At 43.0% G+C, this 22695-nt stretch overlaps 1 protein-coding gene across 1 annotated transcript in view; it reads right to left on the bottom strand.

Moving 5' to 3' along the window:
* The window catches only part of cspg4 (chondroitin sulfate proteoglycan 4), a 63854-nt gene that overhangs the window by 16036 nt on the left and 25123 nt on the right, over positions 1–22695 (bottom strand). Inside the window, exons 2-5 of the mRNA XM_086029645.1 lie at positions 5653–5816; positions 1660–5214; positions 387–575; positions 31–306 (exon numbers count right to left, since the gene is read on the bottom strand). Of these exons, the coding sequence (XP_085885771.1) occupies positions 31–306; positions 387–575; positions 1660–5214; positions 5653–5816 (4184 nt within the window). The remainder of the gene's footprint in view (positions 1–30; positions 307–386; positions 576–1659; positions 5215–5652; positions 5817–22695) is intronic.

Below are 22695 nucleotides of genomic sequence, written 5' to 3'. Positions count from 1 at the left end.
AATGTCGATCCTATAACTTTCATGGCGTACCTCTTCCCAAGTGAAATAAGTCAGCTCATCCCCGTCCTGGAAACGGATCTCCCCGTGCTTTGGCGGCTCTTCCACGACAAATTCGATGTTGAAGCCTTTGTAGAAGGGGTGTGAGATGTTGATGACTTCATCGTTGACGACCCGGCCGAAGCCTTCCTTCACAGTGAAATTGAGGGACTGAATGGGGATGATTCGAGGCACGATGTTCACGTTGATGGGCAGGTCCTCCACGGTGGTAAAACCATTGCTGACCTCAACGGTAAAGGCGTCAACACCCTGAAAAGACATGGAAACTCAAGTAGGTCATGTTAAAAAAAAACAAAAAAACATCAGATGACAGGGATTAAAGAACACACCTGGATGGATGCGGACACATAGAGGATGCGTCCGTGATCAATGTCCTCCTGCGTAAATGAGTGAATATAGTCGAGGACTGGCGAGTCTGTGCCATCGGTGCTGTTTGTCAGCTTGACCACATGACCGAGGCGGGGTGGTTCTTTGATGGTGAACACCATTTCTGTAGGCAGAATGTCGGCTTGCTCCACCTAAGTAAACAGGCAAAATGTACCAGGAGGTTATCATTGAACCGGATGCGGGGGACTCGGTTACAGCTGACTAAATTCAAGAAAAACTGTGTTCCTTGTGCAATAGTGTACATTCAATTCATTAAAAGAATTATTGACTTTTTCAAATTCAAATTGGAGCAGGGTGATATTTGCTGTGAGTAATTCAGGAGGAAAAAGCACTTTCAACTTCATTAATACTTGTGTGAGAAATTGGGACACGGGTGTCGGCCGTGTCATGTCACACATTTTACACACAGACAGATTTATGGTCATCCGACTTGGAGAAGATTTTAATCAGCTCCCCGGAGCCTCAAGCCTGTTTAGCAGTCACGGCTCCCTTTCACTATATTTCTCATTGCACTACTTTGCATTTCATAGTGTTGTAGGAAACATTAGATGCACTTTCACGAGCCAAGTCAATATTTTACCTCTTGAAAGACCATACTATCGAGGCAGCGAGACTGAACATATTGGAGAAGTATGCGTGCTGTTTTTTTGTTGTTGTTTTTTTTAGATTAATTTCAACCCCACGCTGTACACTGGATATGGAATGTACACTTTGAGTTTAAGTTCTTTGCGATCAAAACTGCTCTCCATTAGTCTAAAAGTCAAGTTCCACGCTGTAAAATGGGAATGTGTTTAGACTTGACGGATGATTTGAATCCCATTAGCTGCTTTGCGCATGAACTGCTAGCAGGTCCTTCTTACAAATTACAGTGGGCTTCAGGAAGCTCCCCACGGGATACGCAATGCTCTGTTTTCCACACTTTAATAGACTGCAATTTAGTACATAAACTAGATTAAAAGCGGTGGCTGTGCCGTCACATTTTAGTGCCGCTTTCATGTGGCTGCGACGTAGATTAGAGGCAAGACATTGCTGCAGTGAGCTGTTTGATAAAGGCTGCCAGAATCGCATCAAATGAATTTATATATCCCAAGATGAAGATAATTCTGTCACACACTTGCCTAACTTAAACACAGGCAATGTAAACAAATTGAAATGGTTGAACCAAAGCATTATTTTTCCTCAACATGACATTTTCACAGGGATGATGAGAATTACCTTGACAAAATCCGAGTTGATGACAGTGTGCTCGCCCTCGTAGGAAATGATGACTGCATTGGTAATCACTTCAGGCTCTGTGAGGTAACCTTGTTTGAATATTTTAATCCTGAATGTGCCCTCCTCAGAATTTTCTCTTGCTCGGACTGTGAAGCTGAAGGCATCCTTGGACCTCATGCTCTCGTAATTATGTTCATAGGAAACTACACCCTTTTTCAGGTCCTCCTGGGTGAATGCTTGTGCCTCAATCCCACTTACAATAATTCTGCCATCAGTGGGGGGTGATGTCACCTGAAACTTGATCTCACTCTCATCCCTGATGTCCATGTTGGACTCGGCGCTCAGCAGTGTTGTGTCAAGGGTCTTGGTGCTTCCATGGTCAATGACAATGATTGTATTGTTCACCACTCTCAGGTAGGGTTCGCCGGCTTGAATCTGCAGCAGAGCCGTTGTCTTGTGAAAGCCATCAGACACTTGCAGCGGGAAGCGTTCCTGATCCGCTCCTTGGTGAATAAATAGAACCCTTTTACCTCGCAGGTCGGCTTGTGTGAAACGGAAAAGTGACTGCGAGGGATTCTGTGCGGCGACAATATTGCCAGAAAGGATGCCCTCACGAGCATAGAGAATCCGGGAATCATTGAAACCTAGGTCATCATCCTTGAACTGGATATCATCAGTTGTGAGCAGGCGCTGTCCATAGCGGACGACGTTGAAAACTTTATCCACAACCTGCAGTGGCACATGTTCGTTCTTGCTTTGGATAGATATCCTGAAAACGTCACGTATTGCTTCATGAACCCCGAACCTGTCTGCTCCCTGATCGAATACTGTGAAGTGGAATTCGTCGCTATCTGTATTGGAACCATCATGCTGGTATATGAGTCTGTCAAGTTGGAGGTCTTCATTACTAAACACTCGAATGGCTCCCTCGAATCGAGGCTGCCCTGGAGGGGAGTCCCTTATGAGTCGCCCATGCTTTGGTTCTTGGTTGATCTGGTACATAAAATCGGAAGATCCGGTTGATTCCACCCACAGGTGGTTTTTGTTTACAACCTGCTCACTGCCATGTAGCACAGTTAGCACCTCATTGATCAGAACGGGGGCATCAGAATCAGCAATGATGCTGATTGGAAATGTGTATAAAGGAGAGTACTGATCCTCGACAAAGACTTTGAACTGGAATTGATCTGTAGTGTCAACGGGCCTTCGCACTACAACTCTGTAGCTGATATAATTGTCCATAATGTCTCTCTGTGTGAAAGTATCACCTTCATTCAACTCTGTGTCCAGTAACTGGAGACTACCTAGTGTTGGAGGCTTGACAAGAATGTACTTCACACTTTCCGGGTCTGGGTTTCTCCCTTTGACTTCAGCTTGAAGTTCAGCGGATCCAATGATTAGATCTTCACCAGCTTGCATCTCCATTGGCATAAGGGTAGAGAGTTTTACTGGAGAAGGCATGATCTTAACTAAAAACGTGTTATTCCTGAGTGATAACGTGCCCAGGTGCGTGTCGAACTGAATCCGCTCAACAACAACGTCTTCTTGGTCCCTGGAATCTGTGCTAAAATACCTCAGGTAGTTTTGATCCAGGTCGGACTGATGGAACTCTGTGATTGGTTTTAACATCCCATCACTCATCATGATCTTCAGTTCCCCATATATGAGTGGTTGTGTGATGTTATATATGACATCTCCATTGCGAGGGTGAGTTAAGACCGCCAAATTATGAATGCCGATAGAAGCATTGCTGCCTTGAGCCAAGAGAAGCCCAGTGTTTGTAACAACGGTCATATGTGGCTGTGTCAAAGCCAATTTGAAAGTTGCAGAGTGACTGACAGATTGACCGTCCGATACTTCCAGAGTAATTGCATCGGCTTTGCCCCCTTTGTGAACATAATAAATATTCCCTTCCATTAGATCCCTGCAAGTAAACTCTGTGATTCTTTGCTCTGGTTTCTGACTTTTCTCAAGATAACCTGTTTCAGCGGAAAGTTCTGACGTCACCGTTACCACCAAGTTGTCACAGCGGGTGTCCGAATCTGTGATTTTGATAAGACCAGGGCTCAAGCGAGTCCTGCCATTCTCTGTAATCGGGATTTCTCCTTCACTCAGTTGCGGAATGTCATTGACAGGAATGATTTCAACTGGTAGCACATAGCTTTGAGCTGTTTTAAGACATTCTGGGAGGTAGCCATTACTGCTAGCAACCACCTCTAGGTGAATCCGATCTGCATGTCTTTCATGTCCATCATGCATATACTTGATTTTCCGGTTAACGACGTCCAGAAGAGTGAATTTTTGTGTGCGTTTTGTGTTGATATTCATGTCAAGCAGGCCATACCATGGGTCAGTCTTGAGAGAAAAGATGATCTGGGACTGACGCATACCTGCAGCACTCAGGTCAAAGGTCGGGCGCAGGTGGTCAACGTCAAGAAAAACCTCTCCGCCTTCTGGCACAAGCAATGGTATTACATCAAGGAGCTTGGTCACGTTTTTGAATATCGCTGGCATGTCATCTGTTGGGTAGCAATGTGCTTCTGTAGTTTCAATGTCAACATACTGAGTACGAGGCGGTGGGGAAGTTGTTGTTGTGTCGATGTCATAATAACTGGAATAGTCATAGTCCTCTCCTTCGCATTTGACACGGACATCTTTGGTCACCAGCGCATCCTGTAGGCTTCTGTCCTTCTGATTGACTTTGATCTCTCCAAAGCATCCGATAAAGGACTCTGCAGTCATCTCTTCCTCTGCGCGATTTAATAAGTCACTCGCGCGAAAGACATCCTTCATTTTAGCCTGAATGCCTCCTAAATATAAATTTCCCACCAAGTCCAATTTTTGAGTGGAGTCGAGAGGAAGGGAGACGATCTGGCTGTCTATATTGATGTCAAATGAATCCTGATCGACCTGGACCCTAACTCTGTGCCACTGATCATCATCCAGCTGCACCTCATTGTTCTCCAGCACCTCAATACCCTTGCCGTAGTCCAGAACGCCTTTAAGGTAGCCTTTCACAATACCAATAGCGATAAAGTCTGTCTCTCTCCCGGGATGAAAGGCAAGAAGGGCATCCTCAATAGTAGTTTTCATGAGGAATTCCAATACCCTTGGAGCTCCGCTCGCCCCACTCCAAGTGGGAAAGGAGACAAAAGAATCTGGAGTGCTGAAACTGGTCGCCTCTCCGTCACCTGCTTCAAACTCACTGCTGCAGGATTCCTTTGTGTCATGGCATTGTTTAAAGAGTGTGCCTAAAATGTCAAATTCATGGGATTCAAATTTGACGTTGGTCATGCAGCCACGGAAAGGCGGAATGGCATTGTTGAGGTAGGGAGTGTCTAGCTCTCCGGTTCCTCCCAGCCAAATGCCCTGGTCAATGTTTAGGTCCTCCCCATCATCGCGAACAGGGATGTATGTCGAGAAAAGCTCGTCAATCGTCATGGTGAGCTTGGCGTCCTGCAGTGTGAGGGAAACTTTGTGCTCCAGAAGGTTGTTCAGCTGGAGACCTTGCGATGATGACAGGATCACCTCGCCTGCACCCATGTTCATCCGAGCCTACGGAAATATGACAACATTTGTGGCAAAATTAACATCAATGATTATTATTTACGTGGTGCTTTTTAGTATTGTCTTTTGCCTGCCGTGAGCATGATCGACTGATTTGTTCAGCAACTTTACCAAACTGTGATTGTAAAACTGTCAGCGGCAATGCTCCAGTCAGGGTTGGCCTCAACGTGACAGGTTTTTCAAACTCTCATAATTTCTTTGGCTCAGTTTTTATGCCGGATGTTCTTTTGGATGCAACACTTTAATACGCTGACAATGGAAATCTGCATTGTCCACGATCCAAACCTGCGCTAGCTGCATGACAGGGAGCAACATAACAGCCAGCACGACCAGTGCACAGTGACAGTGGTAAAGCTCCCGTTTGTTTACTGCTTCCGAAAATTCTAGTTCAGTTACGTTTCTATCTCCTGAAAGTCATCTTCCCACCTGTATTTTCCCATTTAGCAGCTCAATGAACAGATAATCTTCCATTCCAGCAGCCAGGAGCAGTAAGCCACTTCTCCGACTCGTCTTCATCTGTAGTGTCACATGGAAGCTGGAGACATCTTGGAAGGTTTGGATGCTGCAGAAGCTGTCCCCATAGTAGGATTCTGTGAAGAAAAGAAGAGGTTGCATTTGACCTAAAGCTACAAAATTGGACCCATGTCAAAGGAGAAGGCGTTTTCTTAATTCTCTTTTATTTCATCCAGCAATCAATCAAAGTATGTTACTACAGTTAAATGAGACCAAAATGCACCAGAAAATGCAGTATAATAATTTTGCAAGACATTACAGTGTGACTGCTGTTTACTGTCTAGCATCCTGCTCCAGAGAAGCTACTACAGCTGTATGAGTTTGTCAGCCATACCCCCTTCGATACGTTTCCAATGGTATGCAAATTCAGCATTCAACTGTTGCTCTGAGAGTCCTCAGCAAATGCAGGAAGCCATGAAGGAAGTCAATTATTTCCTATTGCACAGCCAAGACTACGCTGGATCAATGCCAAAGACAACGATTTCCGCAACTTGGGTTTCCCCTGAAAATTTACTAGATAGTCAAGATGGGGGGGGGGGGCTTTCCATAAGCCACGTGACGGCTCCTGATACAGAAGCTCATAGGGACACATTGAAGATGATTTGGAAATAGTCATAATTTTTCAATGTTAAGGACTTTCCCATGAGACTATCCCCTTAAAATCAACAGATTGGTGGGCATGCTGCCATGGGGTCCATTCTCACCATAGAGGAGTAAACACTCTCAGCCATGATTTGGCGATAATACACAAGAGGAAAAACCAAGACGTTAACTGTTCACATCCTATAAATAGGCTACCATGTGGGAGAAAATAATTAATTACTTCAATGTGCAACAGTTATCTGCTAACTGTAATGTTATATATTACTTCTTGCCAGTGATGGGAAGGAATGAGGTACAAAGACTTTTTTTCTCAGGTACTTTGTATTGACTTGTTATTTATCATACTACCTTTCACTCTCACTGGTTGCACCTTTTAACACCTGCATCTATACTTTTTATTCGGTACATTTTTCAAAACAGTGCTGTTATCTTAGTTTTTAATGCATAACGACGATTAAAATAATAAATTAGACCTGGAAGAAAATCTTTTGGTAACTGGTTATAGGATCCAGAAGCACTGCTCCCGGTCCCCAACATCCCAGCTTGTGACAGTGTTATTGACATAACATGCAGTTGACTAGAAAAACCCGGAAGCATGCAGAGCTAACCCAGCACCGCGCAGGAAAATCTGACCGTGAAAAGTATATTGTAGCTTACAATTAATCACCTCTCAACTCAAGGACAAGACACTACATAGAGGGTTGGACAGTGCTATCGCAGTCTATTCAAAAGTGAGCATTTGCACTGAGCAGCTACCATTTCAAACAGGCTTCCTGCGGATCCTTAAACTGTCTTAAAGAGAGTTGATTCCATGAACCTAAAAACAAGGCTTCAATTGGGATAAAAAATGTCCTAAATCAAGCTTACTTTTCCCATATCTGCTTGTTGCTGGGTTTTGGAAGTGGTTGGTTAGAACATTTCTTTCTCTAAGCAGCACTGTCTCTTAGTGATTAGCTTCACAGTCAAGAGGTTTTGGGTTCAAATATCAGCTCAAGCCTTTCCTCCCCGTGCTCTCTGGGTACTCTGCCTTCGAAGCCTCCCACACTCCGAAAATCGATGGTAGATTAATCGAAAACTAAATAGTAATGCTCCAACTTGCTGGGCAGGCAGCTTGAAAGGGGTTAATGATCCTGTTGTGTTAGAGAGCAGGATGGTTGGATTCAGACACAAATACTAATCGTGCTTAAAAAGCTGTACTTGTTGTAACTTTGTTACTCCCAACACTGGTGCCAACTACTAACAACTGATGGTTGCATTTGTCCTGTTAGGTTCTCATCCTTACAGTGAACCTTCCCCGATCAGCAGAGCAAACATAAACCAGGACAATCAGTTTCATTTGCTGTCAGCAAGAACGGAAGCAAAAGCCTCCGTCGTCACGCCCATGCTTGGGAGATTTGACTAAGAGGCATCTGTTTGTGCTTCCAAGGCTGCGTTGAGCCCACTCAGCAATGAGCCAAACATACACAGTCAGTCTCCCCATCATGCATTGTTGCACAGAAGTGAGCTCAAGAAGCCAAGGAAAATGAGCGTAGTTGCCTCCCTAAAATAAATATCCGAGGCAACTCTTTTAAACGGCACCACATGTTGAACCGCCATCGACGGTTTATTGAGTAAACGCACAAAATGAAACTCGAAAAAAAAACGTTGAGATAATTGCTGGTGTAAATACCATAGCTAACAAGCTTGTGAGAAATTGTGTTTATTAGTTTGTAGTAATGACAGTGGCGTACTTCAAATAACTGCATTCTCAGATGAGGGGGGCGTAGCTAAATTCACTAGTGACAATTTAGACTTAACATATTTTTGTGTATGTAGTATTAAATGCGTGTATCGAAACAACCAGAGAAAAGCCCTGTTGTTGTTTTTATCAGCAAACTCCTTAATTTGCTTTCAAAACACATACTTATTCACTTTGTCCATTTACGAGTTTTCAAACTGAATAAGTGGATGAAGACGAAAGCTGATTGCACTTACTTTTGTTTTAATAAAATGAGATAGGTAAGTAGATACTTCATTGAACCTGTAGGAAATTGTAGGAAAATGTAGGGAAAAAACAACAAAAAAAACAAGTGCAGACAACCTTGAATACTGGCCAATGGATTAGGTGTTATTTTCCTTGAATGCAGTCTGATTTAAAGTCAAAGAAGTCACACCAGCGTAATTACACTCTTTTCAAGGTAAACTATCAAGCAATGCTTTGATAACATTGCGCGCTTTGTGGAAACGTCATAGTGCCTTGCTTCTCGCCACTGCAAGCTTAGATGAACAATAACAGTGTTTTGTGTTGTATTTTAACAAAGTGCTTCATTGGAAAACTTCTCTATTGCTTCTGAAAAAACTGTAACGTGACCAGAGCGCCCTGATGAACAGTGATATACAGAGAGGCAGTTGTCATCTCCGCCCGAGACATTCGTGGTATCCGTCCCTTATTTGATGCAAAGGCGAAGGTATTCCAGATGAACGACTTCAGCTAATTGCACAAGAGCCTCCAGGCTGAGACTGCAACGCAGACAGGAAAGAATATTTTCTTCTAGGCAACTGCAGTCACAAAGAAAACCTCAATGAGCTCAGTGCTTCTTAAAGCGGAGCTTTTGTTGGATTGTTCGCTGAGCACAAGGATAAATGCTGAAGGAGAGACCGATGCCAAGACAATTGTGCCCGGGGATTTTCTGGTTGAAATTGAAATTGCTTGCCGAGGAGCACGTTTTGTCGTGTTTCACACTTTGCGATGTACCTCGACCTGTAATTCATTAGTCCCCTCCTGCTAAGACAAGTAAAGATCAGCGTAGAAACAGCTTTCCAATGCTATCTGTATAAGCGACCCGCCTTGTTTCGCTCTCAGGCCCTCTGGAAGTGATTTTCATGCCACTGCATCCAAGGAGTCGTATCTACAGGATGAAAGGAACCCCGTTTTCTTTTGCAGTTTCGCATCAAGCCGTTGTCAAGCTCCACAGACTCAAGGTTTTGAGTTGACGGGATCATGCTGGGACTATGTTGACGTCCGTTCGCAATCCTTCAGCGCATAAACTAGAGATTCGAGCCACTTCGACGCAAAGTTTAACTGCAGGCTAATTTGCTCTCCCAACCACTTCACGCTACTTAATTGCGGGTCAAGTAGGACGCTGGTCTCAGGCCAGCGCAGATGGCGTTAATTTGATGCGCTCAGAGGAAACAGAGGCTTCCTCTCTGTTTTTACATGTTACCTAATGAATGACCCTTGCTGTTTTCCTTTCCCTCTCCTCTGCTGCCTCTTCCTCTTCCTCCATGCTCTTTTTGGTCTCTCGACACATGTCCGGAAAAGGAAGATGAACTGAGGGACCACATAAGTCCAAAGACATTCTGTTGACTTGGACTGGATTTACTCTGCAGGTGTTGCCAGATTCCAGGTTTTTATGGACTGTCCATTTACATGTCTTTTCAAGTCACACGTATTTTCTTTTATTTTTGGAACCCAACCTCCATTATTTGTGGAAAATCTTGCCTATTTTGTCATTTTACTTACTCACTTTTCCACACTATTGTATCATCACTTTGAGATGAACGGGTAATGTTGGCATTGACCAATCCACTCTGAAACAATACTTTCAGTGCCTGCCCCGAAGAACTCTTTTTAGCAGCTGTTCAGAAGGTGCTGCTCAGTCTTCAGTCAGAGACACATACAAGTGTTTTTTCACACTCCTTTGAAATATGAATTTCGCTTTTCCTAAAAATGTTATTCAGTGGCAAGCACTGCCGGAGTTTGTTCCTCCAGCACAAATTTGCCATGGTAACAACGCCTGGGATCCAAACAAGTCACCCCCTCACGCTTAAGCCTATAAATAGTGGTTATGTTTCTCATTTGTTTCCTTTGCCGGGGCTGCGGCTGTGGAGCGAGAGCACAAGAGCTTCTGGGTAATTACACGAGGGATAGGGTGTTATTAAGAGGAATGTACATACACTGCTTGAGCTACCGAGGAATGGAATAGTCAATCGTTAACATGATTTGCAAACTCTTATGAGGATCCATCGTTTACTTTCCCCTAGATGGCCCGTGGACTGCAGCACGTTGCGATCGATCTTTGGGAAGACTGTAAATATTCCGGGTTGTCTGTAATTGTGAGGTGTCTTAGTTCAGCTTTCACCGAACACAGTCCAACATAATCCGCTCTGTGATGCTGGATGACTTCCAAGTTGTTCTAATTTTGAAAGATAAAGTTCTGATCTTGTATGACGTTTCCCACCTTCTCCATCTCCACTAGTGCCCCTTTGCGGTGGCATCAAAGAACCCCCAGTTGTACACCACTGCAAACAACAACCACAAAAATGAACCTATAGGTAAAGGAATACCTCTCATTTTTTTTAATCTGAATTTTTGATCCAGCTCTTGTATGGGATCTCATTGGAGGGTCAAGGTGTACCTTTTATGTTTCAACCGATGCGTGCCCTAGTAAGATCGGCTTTTCAAATCTTGTTTTTGGTGCGACATGTATGCACACTTGAGTGCCTTGGAAAGCTGTAGTCTGTGCACAGTGGAGAGGACAGCCACAACTCTGCATTCCTTGACAGCACTACTTAATATGGACCCCTACTTGCCGCCGCCAACTTTTCACAAGTCGCCGGGGACGCACTTTTACGGGCTTCGAGGAGCCATTCCTCACAGCTGCCTGAAAGCCAACTCAGCATCACTCGGGACACCTTTTCACGTCCCCGATCCACCTCTGCGTGGTAATGAGACACAGGCGCAAGGACTCGGGAGGTTCCATCTGAAAAGAACCGGCTCATGGCGACACGGCGGGGGAGCTACAGTTAAAATTCCTCTGCATTCTGTCTTTTAAAAACCCAAAGTGACAAGGGGTGCATGGCGGCCGACACCCAAAATTATGACCGCTCAAATTGAATGGAGAGTTGCGGAAAATGAACGTGTGAAAGAATGAAAGCGAGGAAGAGAAAGTGTGCAAAGAACACCGTGAGAGAATCCCTCTTGTTTGGCTTTGTGCTACTCTCTTAGAAGGCTCACTCTCTACGGAGGAGGAGGAGGGGAAAAAGGCAACTTTGTTTGAAGAGTTTCAATACGGGAGGGGATTTTTCTTTGTAACTAACTTGATTCATTGAATATTATGCAGTGGAATCTCTACAGTCAGTGGGGTGGTGTTGGGCATGTCTGCCTCACCATTGGGAGATTCAGGTTGAAATTGCTGTTGTAACATCTCTGTGTGGAGGTTCTCCGGGTATCATTTCCTCTCACATTCCTCCCAAAACATTTGTTAGGTTAATCGAATACTTTATATTAGGTGGGAATGTGAGTGTGATTTACTTTATATTGCATGTGTCCAGCGACGGACTGGAGATTAGTCCAGGTGGTACCTCGCTTCTCACACCTGGGATAGGCTCCAATCACCTGTGACTCATTTTATGAGGACAAGCAGTAAAGGAAATGGATGAATATAGGATTTGATTTAATTAACTTTAATTTACCTCTTCAACACACTTGGAACATTTTTTAATGTATTTGAATGCCCCAAAAATTGCAAGCGTAAAATTAGGGGTGCAATGATTATTTGAACAGTGTAATCAATGAGATCATCGATAAAATCCTTGATTATGAAAATATTTGGTACTGCATCCCAACATAGAATACTGTATGTATTGTAGTGTCTGTATGTTAGATACACTGTATGACTCCAAGAAGCTGGTGGGGTAGTGTGCATGTGAGTGTGAGCTGTGGCAGAGAGCAGCTCCTGCATGAATGCTCTATTTGTGTTCTACTGTATTTTCCCCCTCTGTGGCACTCCTTTCGCACATGCCAGGCCATTACAGGAGGCAAGTAGACCGGAAAAACCCTTGAAAAATGATAACTATAAACGAGAGATATGTTCCTCAAAAAAGTTGCCAAATAGCGGGGGCGCGAACGATAGATTACAATATAGCGGGGGAACCCGGTATTTCTAAATCCGAACAAACTCGAAATCTTAACCATGAATGCTACTTACTTGGAAAGAAAACGTCACGTTTCATTCACGTGACTTTGTGACACAGCCAGTAAAAATATTTCCACGTCGGTTCCATGTCCACATTATGCAGCAACAAAGAAATACTGTGCTCGTACAGATGTTCACACAAAGGCACATTCTCTAAAGTCCAAATAAGGCACGCAGACCAACTCGCAGCATGTTGGCTCATCACGCGCGCCGCTAAAAAGGCTTACGGGTGCACGCCGATGATCTCACTCGGCATAATAACATCGTAAAACAAACAAGTGTGAACAGAAGCATTGTGGCCAGTCCCTGGACTGCTTAACTTTGGCGAACTGGGACACAAAGTGGGCCTGTGTGTGCCGCGGAAGCAGTCAAAACCGCCGAGGTCCCACTTGGGTGGGTCTAATTAAAATCATCAACCTATACCCCTCGGCCAATGAAACATTGCATAAGGAGCACTCTGACATATTGAGGCTCTTTTACTTCAGAACAAGTCAAACCAAACATATTTTTTACCCCAAATATGTTCTATGCAGGCCTACTAGTTGAAACAAGGCAATATGATTAATAGGAAATATGAGTTAAGCAGCAAAATCCACCCATTTTTAGCCATCTCAGGGGGCGGCCATTTTGTCATTTCTGTCGACTGAAAATGACATCACAGACCCTCATGGCTCAGATAATGACCGCTCACCTGTTTTCCGAAGTTGCTAAAAAGAGGTGAATTTGGCTGCTTAACTTATATTCCACAAACGCAATATTAATCAGAATGGCGTGTTTCAACTAGTGGGCCTACTGGGAACATATTCTTGAAAAAAATGTGTTTGGGTTGATTTCCTCATTAAGGAATTTTAGTGGAACAGTTTTACGTTTTCTTATTGTGACTGACAAAACACTTTAGGAATTCCAGGTAGCTGCCAAAATTGGTCCTGGGATTCTTTTGTACTGACGTTTTCTGGGCAAAAGTGAATTCATCATATGTACGGACGGTGTGTTATCGTAAACAGCCTCGCTTGAGCCCCCCCCCCCCCCCCCCCATTGGCGCTTGCATTTCCAGCAACTTCTCATTCGTCGCTCACAGTCATTTGCGACATACTGTATCAATAGCGTCATTCAACGTTTGATGTCAGTGTCCTCAGAGTTATGACTTGGCAGTGTGGGCATCCGTCACTCTACTGCTAATTACCATTGTAACATTGGCTTTTCAGTGGCTTTTGGGGGGTTAAATAAAAAAAAAAAAAGGTTGTTGTTGAATTGCACTTCACTGCCATGAATTATTCTATGAGATGTCAGCTCAGGGAATTGAAAAGATGGAAACTTCCCTCTTATGTACAGTATGTGAATTCATGCTAACGATTAGGGTTTGGTTGGACTGGCTTGTTGAAGGAACTCCAGGTTTTTCCCAGACAGATCTCATAAATTAACCAAGTCTCCATTGGCCTTACAGAATCTCCCATCAGGAATTCCTTAGTCTTTGTTGTTGTTTGAAATACCTGAAACTCTTGCCTTGACTCCTGTGCCAGAATGGTTCTTCATTCAACACTTGAGTGCTCTTGATATATTTTTCTACCATACATTAAACTCAACGGGCTACAATGGTTCAAAAGCGCAATGTTACTCTGTTGAATAGCTCACTCAGATTCCATCATCACAAGAAAAATGGTTGGTGTCACTTGTACTATTGTTTTTTTTTTTTTGTTCATTCTGGAACGAGTTCCACCTCTGTATTGTGAGCTTTTGGTCCTGTTTGCCAAGAAATATGTTCGCATCTCCACCCTTTTGACTTCCAGCAGCAGCTGGTCTCTGCATCTCTTTTGTATGAGTTTCAGGTTAGGGCTGGGGCTTAACATTAGGATTAGGAATAAGAGGTAAGGGTTTATGGTTATGGTTAGCGTTAAGGCTGGGTCTCAAGTTTAGAAATTGTGTGCTTGTTACACAATTCGATTGCGGTACCTTCACTGTTTCCAACCACGTTTACTGTTTGTGAAGCATGAGTCATTTTTTTTTTTTTTTTTTTTAGCAAAACATCCTAAAGAAATGGTCTGGCTTTGTTTGTTGTCATTACTGTGACAACATTGCTGCCATGTTTTGATCTTAATCCAGAAAGTAATCAAAGGCTTCAGAAAATGCAACAAAACCCGACCGCTTGTTTCTGGCACTACATCTAGGATGTTAATACTAGCCCTAGGCAATTTAAGAACAAATGTATGAATGAAATTAACCCCCTCGTGGTATCGAAACCAACGTTATTAACTTGTAGGGGGAAGTCCATGGTGTACCTTAGCCCAAAGTCAGCTAGGGTAGCCTTTGGCTCTAGTGAGGTCAAGTACTTTGTACTATAGAAAATGAATGGCTCAACAGAATCATCAAAGGATCCACAAAATACCCTGATATGGCTTTGAAATGAAAAATGAATCAGGACTCAATTTTTTTTTTGTTGAATTTAGTTTGAACTCGGCTCAAACCAGCTTTCAACGTCATACCTCCAAAGTTTCCATGACCTAAAATGACAGCGAGACCTTTCTGCAAATGAACCCCCAACCCTCCGGTGTGCTGAGGGGAGTCACAGCGATACAGAAGCTGCTGTGAACGGGTCTCCCCAAAAAACACATATCTGACTTTAAGCAGGGCCAGGAAAGCCAGTGTGTGTTCAAGATCAGAGCGTCACATTAGCCCCTCATAATGGGAACCAGCTGAAGGCACACACCAGCAGACTGACTGACCCATTCCAGTCCAGACGGATCCTCCATATACCCCCCTGCCCTCCTCACATTCACCACCATCTCCCCTTCCCTCGAGACACCCCTTATTCACTCAGACCTCTGAATTTGGGGCCAGAAAAATGCATTATCCAGATGCTGGCTCCCCGGTCTTTCTGTTACTCCAAACCATTCCAACCTGCACGGCCAAATTCAGCGGCACGAGCTGCAGACATAAACACTCACACTCACTCCTGCACTTATCAACACACGCACGCAACTCACTGCAGCAGGGTAGTCTTATATAGCAATTGAAAGTCATTTCTCCCCGGCCCGCTGGCTGAGTCAGCCCGCCGTCTGCTGCCGTCTCAAGGGTTTTCCGCCGCGCTACCGATGAACGGGCACACCCTGCCCCACCCACTCGTCAGCCCAAGTCTCATTTAGGAAACAATCACAGTACTGAGTGCTCACTCACATACAGTAGTACCCCAATAAACCGCATATAAAATGCAACGTGGTGGAAAAACGTGGATGTGTTTGGTTTGGAAGGGCAAACCCAATGTTTGTCCAAACAGAACCTGCATTTTAAGAGCTTTCAGTCTTCAGCATTTGTGTTTTTACCTCTGCAAACCAGAATAATGAGCTTGATTGCAGTTATGTTAATTAGCAGGATTCTGTTAAAACGACACAACCAATAATTCCATCATATTTTATATAGATATTTTATATAGATTTATATAGATAACATTTTTTACAATCATTTATAATAATCCACTCGCACAGGGGCTAATAGTGGAGCAATACACCTTATTCGGGGAAATTCAGTCACATTGCCTCTTGTAGGCCATAGAAATGATTCCCCAGATTCACAATTTTCTATTGAGTGAGCATGCGTACATCTGGACATGAGCTAAAATAGAAGCAGCACCAAATTGTAGTCATATTTAAGTGTATGTCTACTTAGATTTGAGCGAATGGATTCTCCAAAGTAAAAATCTGAATTCAACCTGAAATTTTCCAGAAATTATGGACAAAAAGTCAAAGAGGAATTCAGGCCGATAAAAGATAACGCAAAACTAGTCCTTAAAACATGCGACTTGTGTAATCTGTATGATATTTAATAGTTTTCTGCTGCTTTTCTGAAAGGGATTGATTCTATTTACATTATTTCCTATGAAGAAAATTCATAGGAAATCCAAATGAGTCATTGGTGGAGCCTTCTGGAATGGTCTCTGTTTCAGTTCCAATGGTAATTATAGGTTCGCTGAGTATTGGTGCTTCTTGCACACTCATACACGCACACATTTTCCAAAAGCAACGACTCATCACTCATTTTTTCCACCAAATTGTGCCATCCGCATTGTGGAATCCTTCCATTCCTGCACATGGATTACGAGGTTTCATCACAGAACACCCATTTCAACTTAAACACCGCTCTCTCCGGGCCTGCGTGTCGTTAATGGTTTAAACATGTGGTGGCAAAGTCGGCGTTGGCCTGCCAAATGGCTCGCTGACAGAGTGGCCACCGCGCATGCCGCCGTGGCCTTTGAGGTGCGTCATGGCGACGTGCGTCCTCCCGACACAAGCTGCCGTTTGCCGGGGCAGATGTGCTCAGTGCAGGGAAGAAATCCCAATGCTTGAATATAAGGTGGCAAATTTCACCTTTTGCGCGTGATAAATTAAAACAATGTTTGTCTGTGGCGTAAACTTTTATTTTTGTCACTCTCTAAAGACTTGAAAGACCTCTGTCTAATAGGGCGGACGCTCTTGATTTAATCGTACTTGCACTTGGGACACGCCGCGGTCGCGCTCGTACTGAAATAGCTCGAGAACTGGGTGGGGAAGTTGGGCTTTGGCTGCTGCGCCCACCTCTCCATCCAAAGGTATTATTTCAGAAAGCAAAGTGCACTGTGGAGCAGGAATCTTATCACAGATGGGAAACATTTGTTTCAGAGATAGAGAGAAGAAAGAATCCCTTTAATTCAGACACATTATCCAGAACAAGCCCTGTTGTAAAAGTTAAGATTACACAGTGGACCCTTGGAATTTCACCAAATTCCGTTCCAGGAGGCTGTCCCAGCATTTGCTTTGTTCGCATATTGAAAACAAACCAAGGAACTTTTTGTTTGTTTGAACCAATGATTTTGCCCTGCACGTGATCACAATTTCATGAAAAGAGCAAAACAATGACAATGGTGAGTGCATCAGACACATCAAGGCAAGGAGTCTCAATCCGAGGAGAATTACTTGAGAAAGTTGGAATTTTCAAGGTGTCTTGGTGCCACCATTACAGCTGATGGGAAGTCTGACAAAGAGATCAGGACAAGAGTGGCCAGAGCACTACAGGCTTTGACACAATTAACCGGCATCAACAAGAGCAACGTTTCAACAAGCGCAAGAGTCCCCCTCCTTTGTCTTCTCCAACATCTTCTATGGATGTGAAAGCTGGACACCGACCGGATCGAGGCTTTTGAGATGAAATGCTATCGTCATTTAGGGTCCCATACATAGCACATAGAACCAACAAATCCATCTGAATTGAGATAACTGCAGCCACTGGAATCCACAACCATCTTGACATTGGGAACGCGCGCAAACTGGCCATTGGGCCACGTTCCAAGATCAGCAGCGAGCCTTGCACAAAACATCCACCAAGGATCTGTGGAAGGAAAGCAAAGATGAGCTCGACCCAGATTGAATTGGAGGGATTACATGAAGACATGGACAAACCATGACATTCGACCAATTCCCGGACACCGCCAAAGACCGAACAAGGTGGAAGGACTTGGTGTACTGCATCACATCTGCTACGGAACGATCCTATTAGGATCCTATTAGGATCATACATATTAGGTCATGTGACAACTAGAACTAGGACTAGATGATCAAGATTTCCCAAATTACCCAATATGAATGATTATTTGAGCCTCGTGTCACCCATGAGCTCACCTCTACCAGATACAGAGAGTGTACCTTTATTCAGTATAATAAATAAATGGATAAAAAGATCTTCTGTTGGAAGGGCCAAGCTCTACTGGATGATCTTCTTGAATTTCTAGTAAATTGCTTCAATATTTCATATGTGGCAGCAGTGCATGCCTAGTGAAATCTTTAATGATTGCCGAACTCAAGTCTCGTGCGATGTCATTCAAGTTTTGTGCAAATTTGCAGCCCTCAATAGTTTTTGGGAAATTCTGAATGTCTGAACTTTGGTGCATACTTTGAAAGTTCCATTGTAGTTTATTGTTAACCAAATACAGAAAGAAGACAAATATTAAACCTTTGCATTACCTTTTTCTTATCCCATCTGGCTTGAATTTTGGCATTTTTATTCCGTTTTGGATGACATGCTCTGAAATTTTAGGTCAAATTCCAAATTCTTCAACCACCATTGCTTTCTACTGAAATGATCACTGTGTGTGAATTCTTCTTGTATACGGGACAAAAAATAAATAAATAGCAAAGTCTGCTTTCAAAAACTAGTAAACAAAAAACGCCTTTACTCTTATTTTCAGGTCACTCACTTGGTCAAACCAAACATTTGGACAAAAATCTGTTGAATTCCTGATGCGGACTGTGCTCCTAGTTTTATGTGCGCAAGCGCTTCTTGTGACAAGGGTCATGAGTCTGAATTTGAGGCAGCAGCGCCACGAGTTCATGCGTTTTATTGCTTACTTGGAACTCCAGGATGCCTCGAAGCAAACAAACAAACAAAAACATGATAAAGTACACTGAGCAACTGTGCGGCAGACTTGTGGGCGTGAAAAAGAAAACGAGTGGCAAAGTACAGAGGATGAGTGAGAGTTGCTGCGGTTTCCTTTTTTAGCACAAGATCCCTTTTACATCCAATTTGCATTTAGATAAGCAAAGCACGGACTGTTGTTCCGACAACAAAGTAATTACAAGAAACGCACCTCATTGCCTCTGAGTGACTGCTGATATTTCTCTATTTCATTTGGGGGGATATGCTCTTATTAGGCCCTTTCTTAATTATGTGTGAGCGGTATAGAAGATGGATGATGTAATTCAGAGATAGGCTGGCGGAAGACGGTGCAGTATGCCTGTGAAGTTCACATCTGCCATATCAAAATGGCACAAGAAAAATGATTTATGCCAATATTTCAAAAGCAAAAAGCAATAATGAGCTGGCAATACAAACGCTGATGCATCGCTAGCCTTAGCTGGCTAAGATAGCTAGCATCACGATAATAAATAGAACTTACCAGAGCTAGGCATACCGCCTATGTGACGGACCGGTCCTATGACGGGTGCCCATTTTGTAGGCGTTAAATGATAGACGGGAAACTTTAAAAAATAGTCTGACTAAACACAGTCGGAAGCCCATTTTCCCCCCCGTTTATGTTATCGTATATTTAAATGAAATGTCCTTTGAAAACTTAGGAAATGGACGGATGCATACAATGCGGCGCTCCATTGGCTCCATCCCAAAGTCAAAACCTGGACTCAGCGACCCAGTCTACAGATCTACGAGTAACTAATGCACTGTACTTCTAAACCGCTTTGTGTAAAAATGCCAACATACCGTCACCTTCCAGACCGAGCAAGATTTAGTAGCTGTGCTAAAGAAACCGTCATAACATCCGTTTAGATGTTCTCTTCAAATGTTCATTGTCAGGACGTGCCTGCTGATCCACATCGTACCCGTCCAGAGCCTTTCATCCATCATCAGTGAGACAAACCTCTTTATCTTGCTGCAGCGCAATTAATGTACTGATGGAAGTGCCACACACGCGTGAGTAATCAGATGGTAAAAGGAAGACGTGCCCCGCATGCACAGATGGCAAGCACTGTACGTGATGGCATGTGCATTTACATACTGCAGTGAATGTGCAGTATGCTATATTTAGATTCACTGGTGTATTTGTTTTGTCACGAGGTGGCTTTTTGCTCACTTTAGTCGACTGACTATTGACAAGACCTTGTTGAATTCCAGCCCGCGGGAGCACAATGCTGAAACTCAATGAGAGCTCATCAATAGGGGCCGGCCACTGAACACTGGCCAAAGGCAAAGTAAAAGAACGTCCATTTCATTCACCGCTGGAGGTGAGAGATCCACTCAGGCAGAGTAGTGGTCGCCTATACTTAAGAGCGTAACAAAGCCCAGCACAAAAGTCGATGCTCCGCCTCAGACAAGCCAATGGGGACAAACACAGCAAACTTGCGGTCAGCAAATAAATGAAAACACAAACTTCTGAAACCAAACTTTTTCTTAAGACCAAAAGTAAGAAGTTTGGCTCCTCCTCCAAGTCACAAATGTATTAAATGTATTTCCATAACATCGCATGACATAAGACTCCGCTTTAAAAATATTGGAACAGACCGGCCAATTTCTTTCGTTTTGCTGGACAAATGAAAACATTTGAGTTTGACATCAAAAGATGATTTATACAGCAGATCACGATATTGTTTCCACACATTTTTAATCTTGCGTCGGATCCATAATAGTGATCACGCCTTTTGTTTGAACCCACTCATTTATCATTTGGCGCCTATGAAATTTGTAAATTTCATATAGTGGACTTTGGGTTGGAGTTTTAAATGAGATGTACTTCCTCTCACACAGCTTTCACATGATATCTATTTCAAGACTATGTCACAAAATTGAACTGGGAGGGTCCAATAGAGAAACTAGGCTTTGGAAAGAAGAGCTTCTGGTACCTACAGACGCATATTATTCCTGAATCCCAAGACAATGTCCAGAACTGACCAAAGCTCCAGAAACAATAAAGGAAGCTGGAGTCGCGACTTTTTGATTCGCTCGCTTGGCAAACGGAATGAGGTCATTTTCTTTGTGCTTATAAAAAAAGACCGTTGCATGTTTCACCATACTTGGTCCTGATCTGTAAACTCATGTCGTATCCATTATCCGTATCCATTTAAACTTAGTTTTCACAGTCTTCCACTGTACACGGTATCTGATGGTACCAAGTTGCAAATTAAGTCAAGCACCTGTCTGTCGCAGGGTTATTGACCAGGTATAGCATTGATTATCCAAAGACTAAATAGCGTTGAATGTGTATGCTCAGTTTCAAATTTGGGTATTGCTGTGAGGGCTACATTCAGACTAGTTAAAACCAGAGAGCTGTTTATGGATCAAAAACAAACATTTGTGAAGCTGAGAACAATGGAAAATCAATGAGAGCCATTTCACAAATGCTGGCCATAGCCCATCCAACCATTTGGGATTGGCCTTGCTGTTACAGCACAGCTGACTTAGATTTGCAGCTACATTCAGAACAAGCTGTGTCTGCTTAATGCGTCACTATGTGAAAGCGAGTATCCCGTTTTGTGTATCCTGGTCGATTCCTTGGTCGTTTAAGTCAAAATTGATTGTATGGCATTGAGCAGTATTCATGGGCTCAATGCCACACGGACATGCAAACAGGAGTTCTGAACGTTCGGAGAGATCGTCCCCATAAAAAAAAAAAGAATACTTGATTATTCATTTTCTGCATAACCAGTCAAGGGAATTTATTTCATGGTCATCTGTAATTGATTCATTATTAGAATCACTGATAGCTTTTTGGTCAATCAGCAGTTTTTTTTTGTTCTAATTTGAGATTTGAGCCTTGCAACGCTGAGAGAAAAGTTTTACCTTGAGGATCATTGTCATTCCTTTCATGCGGTAGACCCCTGCAACATTAAGGAAATCACATATGAGAGGATAAGTTCAAATAAACTGTCAGACCCTGCCAAATATTTCCCGGGAAATTACTCTTTGGGTTTATGGCTACATGTGCGACAAGGCACATGAGAACAAATACATATATCTTGTTTGGAAATATGTAAATGATATGCTATATATATTATAAAGGCCATCCCTGGTGGCTATGTAAAAGTATGTCATGATGTTGCTTCTGGACATACATTAAAAATATTCCCTTCTGGGCGAAATGTCCTCTCCTTCACCCTTGTCCTTTTCACTTTGTTTTATGGCTTGTGTCATAAATCCGATGTTCAAGATTTTTATGATATAAGTGGCAAGAAGAACAGTTTGACTCTGACGCACTACCGAAGAGTCTCATGTTTATGGGGTTTGCTTGCTTCTGGAATTAGTGAAACAAGGGATGTGCTGTTAAACTTATCGTGTCAAGTGAAGTGACTACCACATTTTGGGGATTTTGCATTGGGGGCATTAGTTGTGGAGTGCGGCGCCGGATGTCTTCTTTACGATTTGTATTAAATATTGGGAACGTGGTAACACGCGGATTCAATTGCGAATTAAATTTATGTTTGTAAACCTGTTTGCATCTACTTTTATTTCTGCCTACTCGCCTTGTTGCAGAGTACCTTGGGATAACAACACTGCATGATTATGAGATCATTATGATACGACACAGGAAGAACTCTCACTTACGATGATGATGAAAAGTGATTTTTTTTTTCAGGAGTGACAAAAGAATTCACAGAAATCACAAATTAGCACATTAGCTAACTTTAGCATCACAAATAAAAATCTGTCCTCAACCTTCATTCCTACATGTTCATACATGGGTTTAATCTTTTTAAAATGACGTTTAATTGCTCATTAAAATAATATATTCCCACAAAGTTCACACTTTGTTTTGTATCTCACCAGAAAGGTTGTCGGATCATTTTTGTTGTTCTGATTTAGTCTGCGCCTGCTGCTTGCTCGCTAAAATTTCATTTAGGTTGGGAAGTTTTCTAAAGAAACATTT

This window comes from Filicampus tigris, chromosome 4 (genome assembly GCF_054856515.1).
Source record: "Filicampus tigris isolate MCC_2025a chromosome 4, RoL_Ftig_1.0, whole genome shotgun sequence".
Classification (NCBI taxonomy): domain Eukaryota; kingdom Metazoa; phylum Chordata; class Actinopteri; order Syngnathiformes; family Syngnathidae; genus Filicampus; species Filicampus tigris.
Note: the sequence above shows the minus strand (reverse complement) of the source record. Positions and strands in the feature narration are given on the sequence as shown.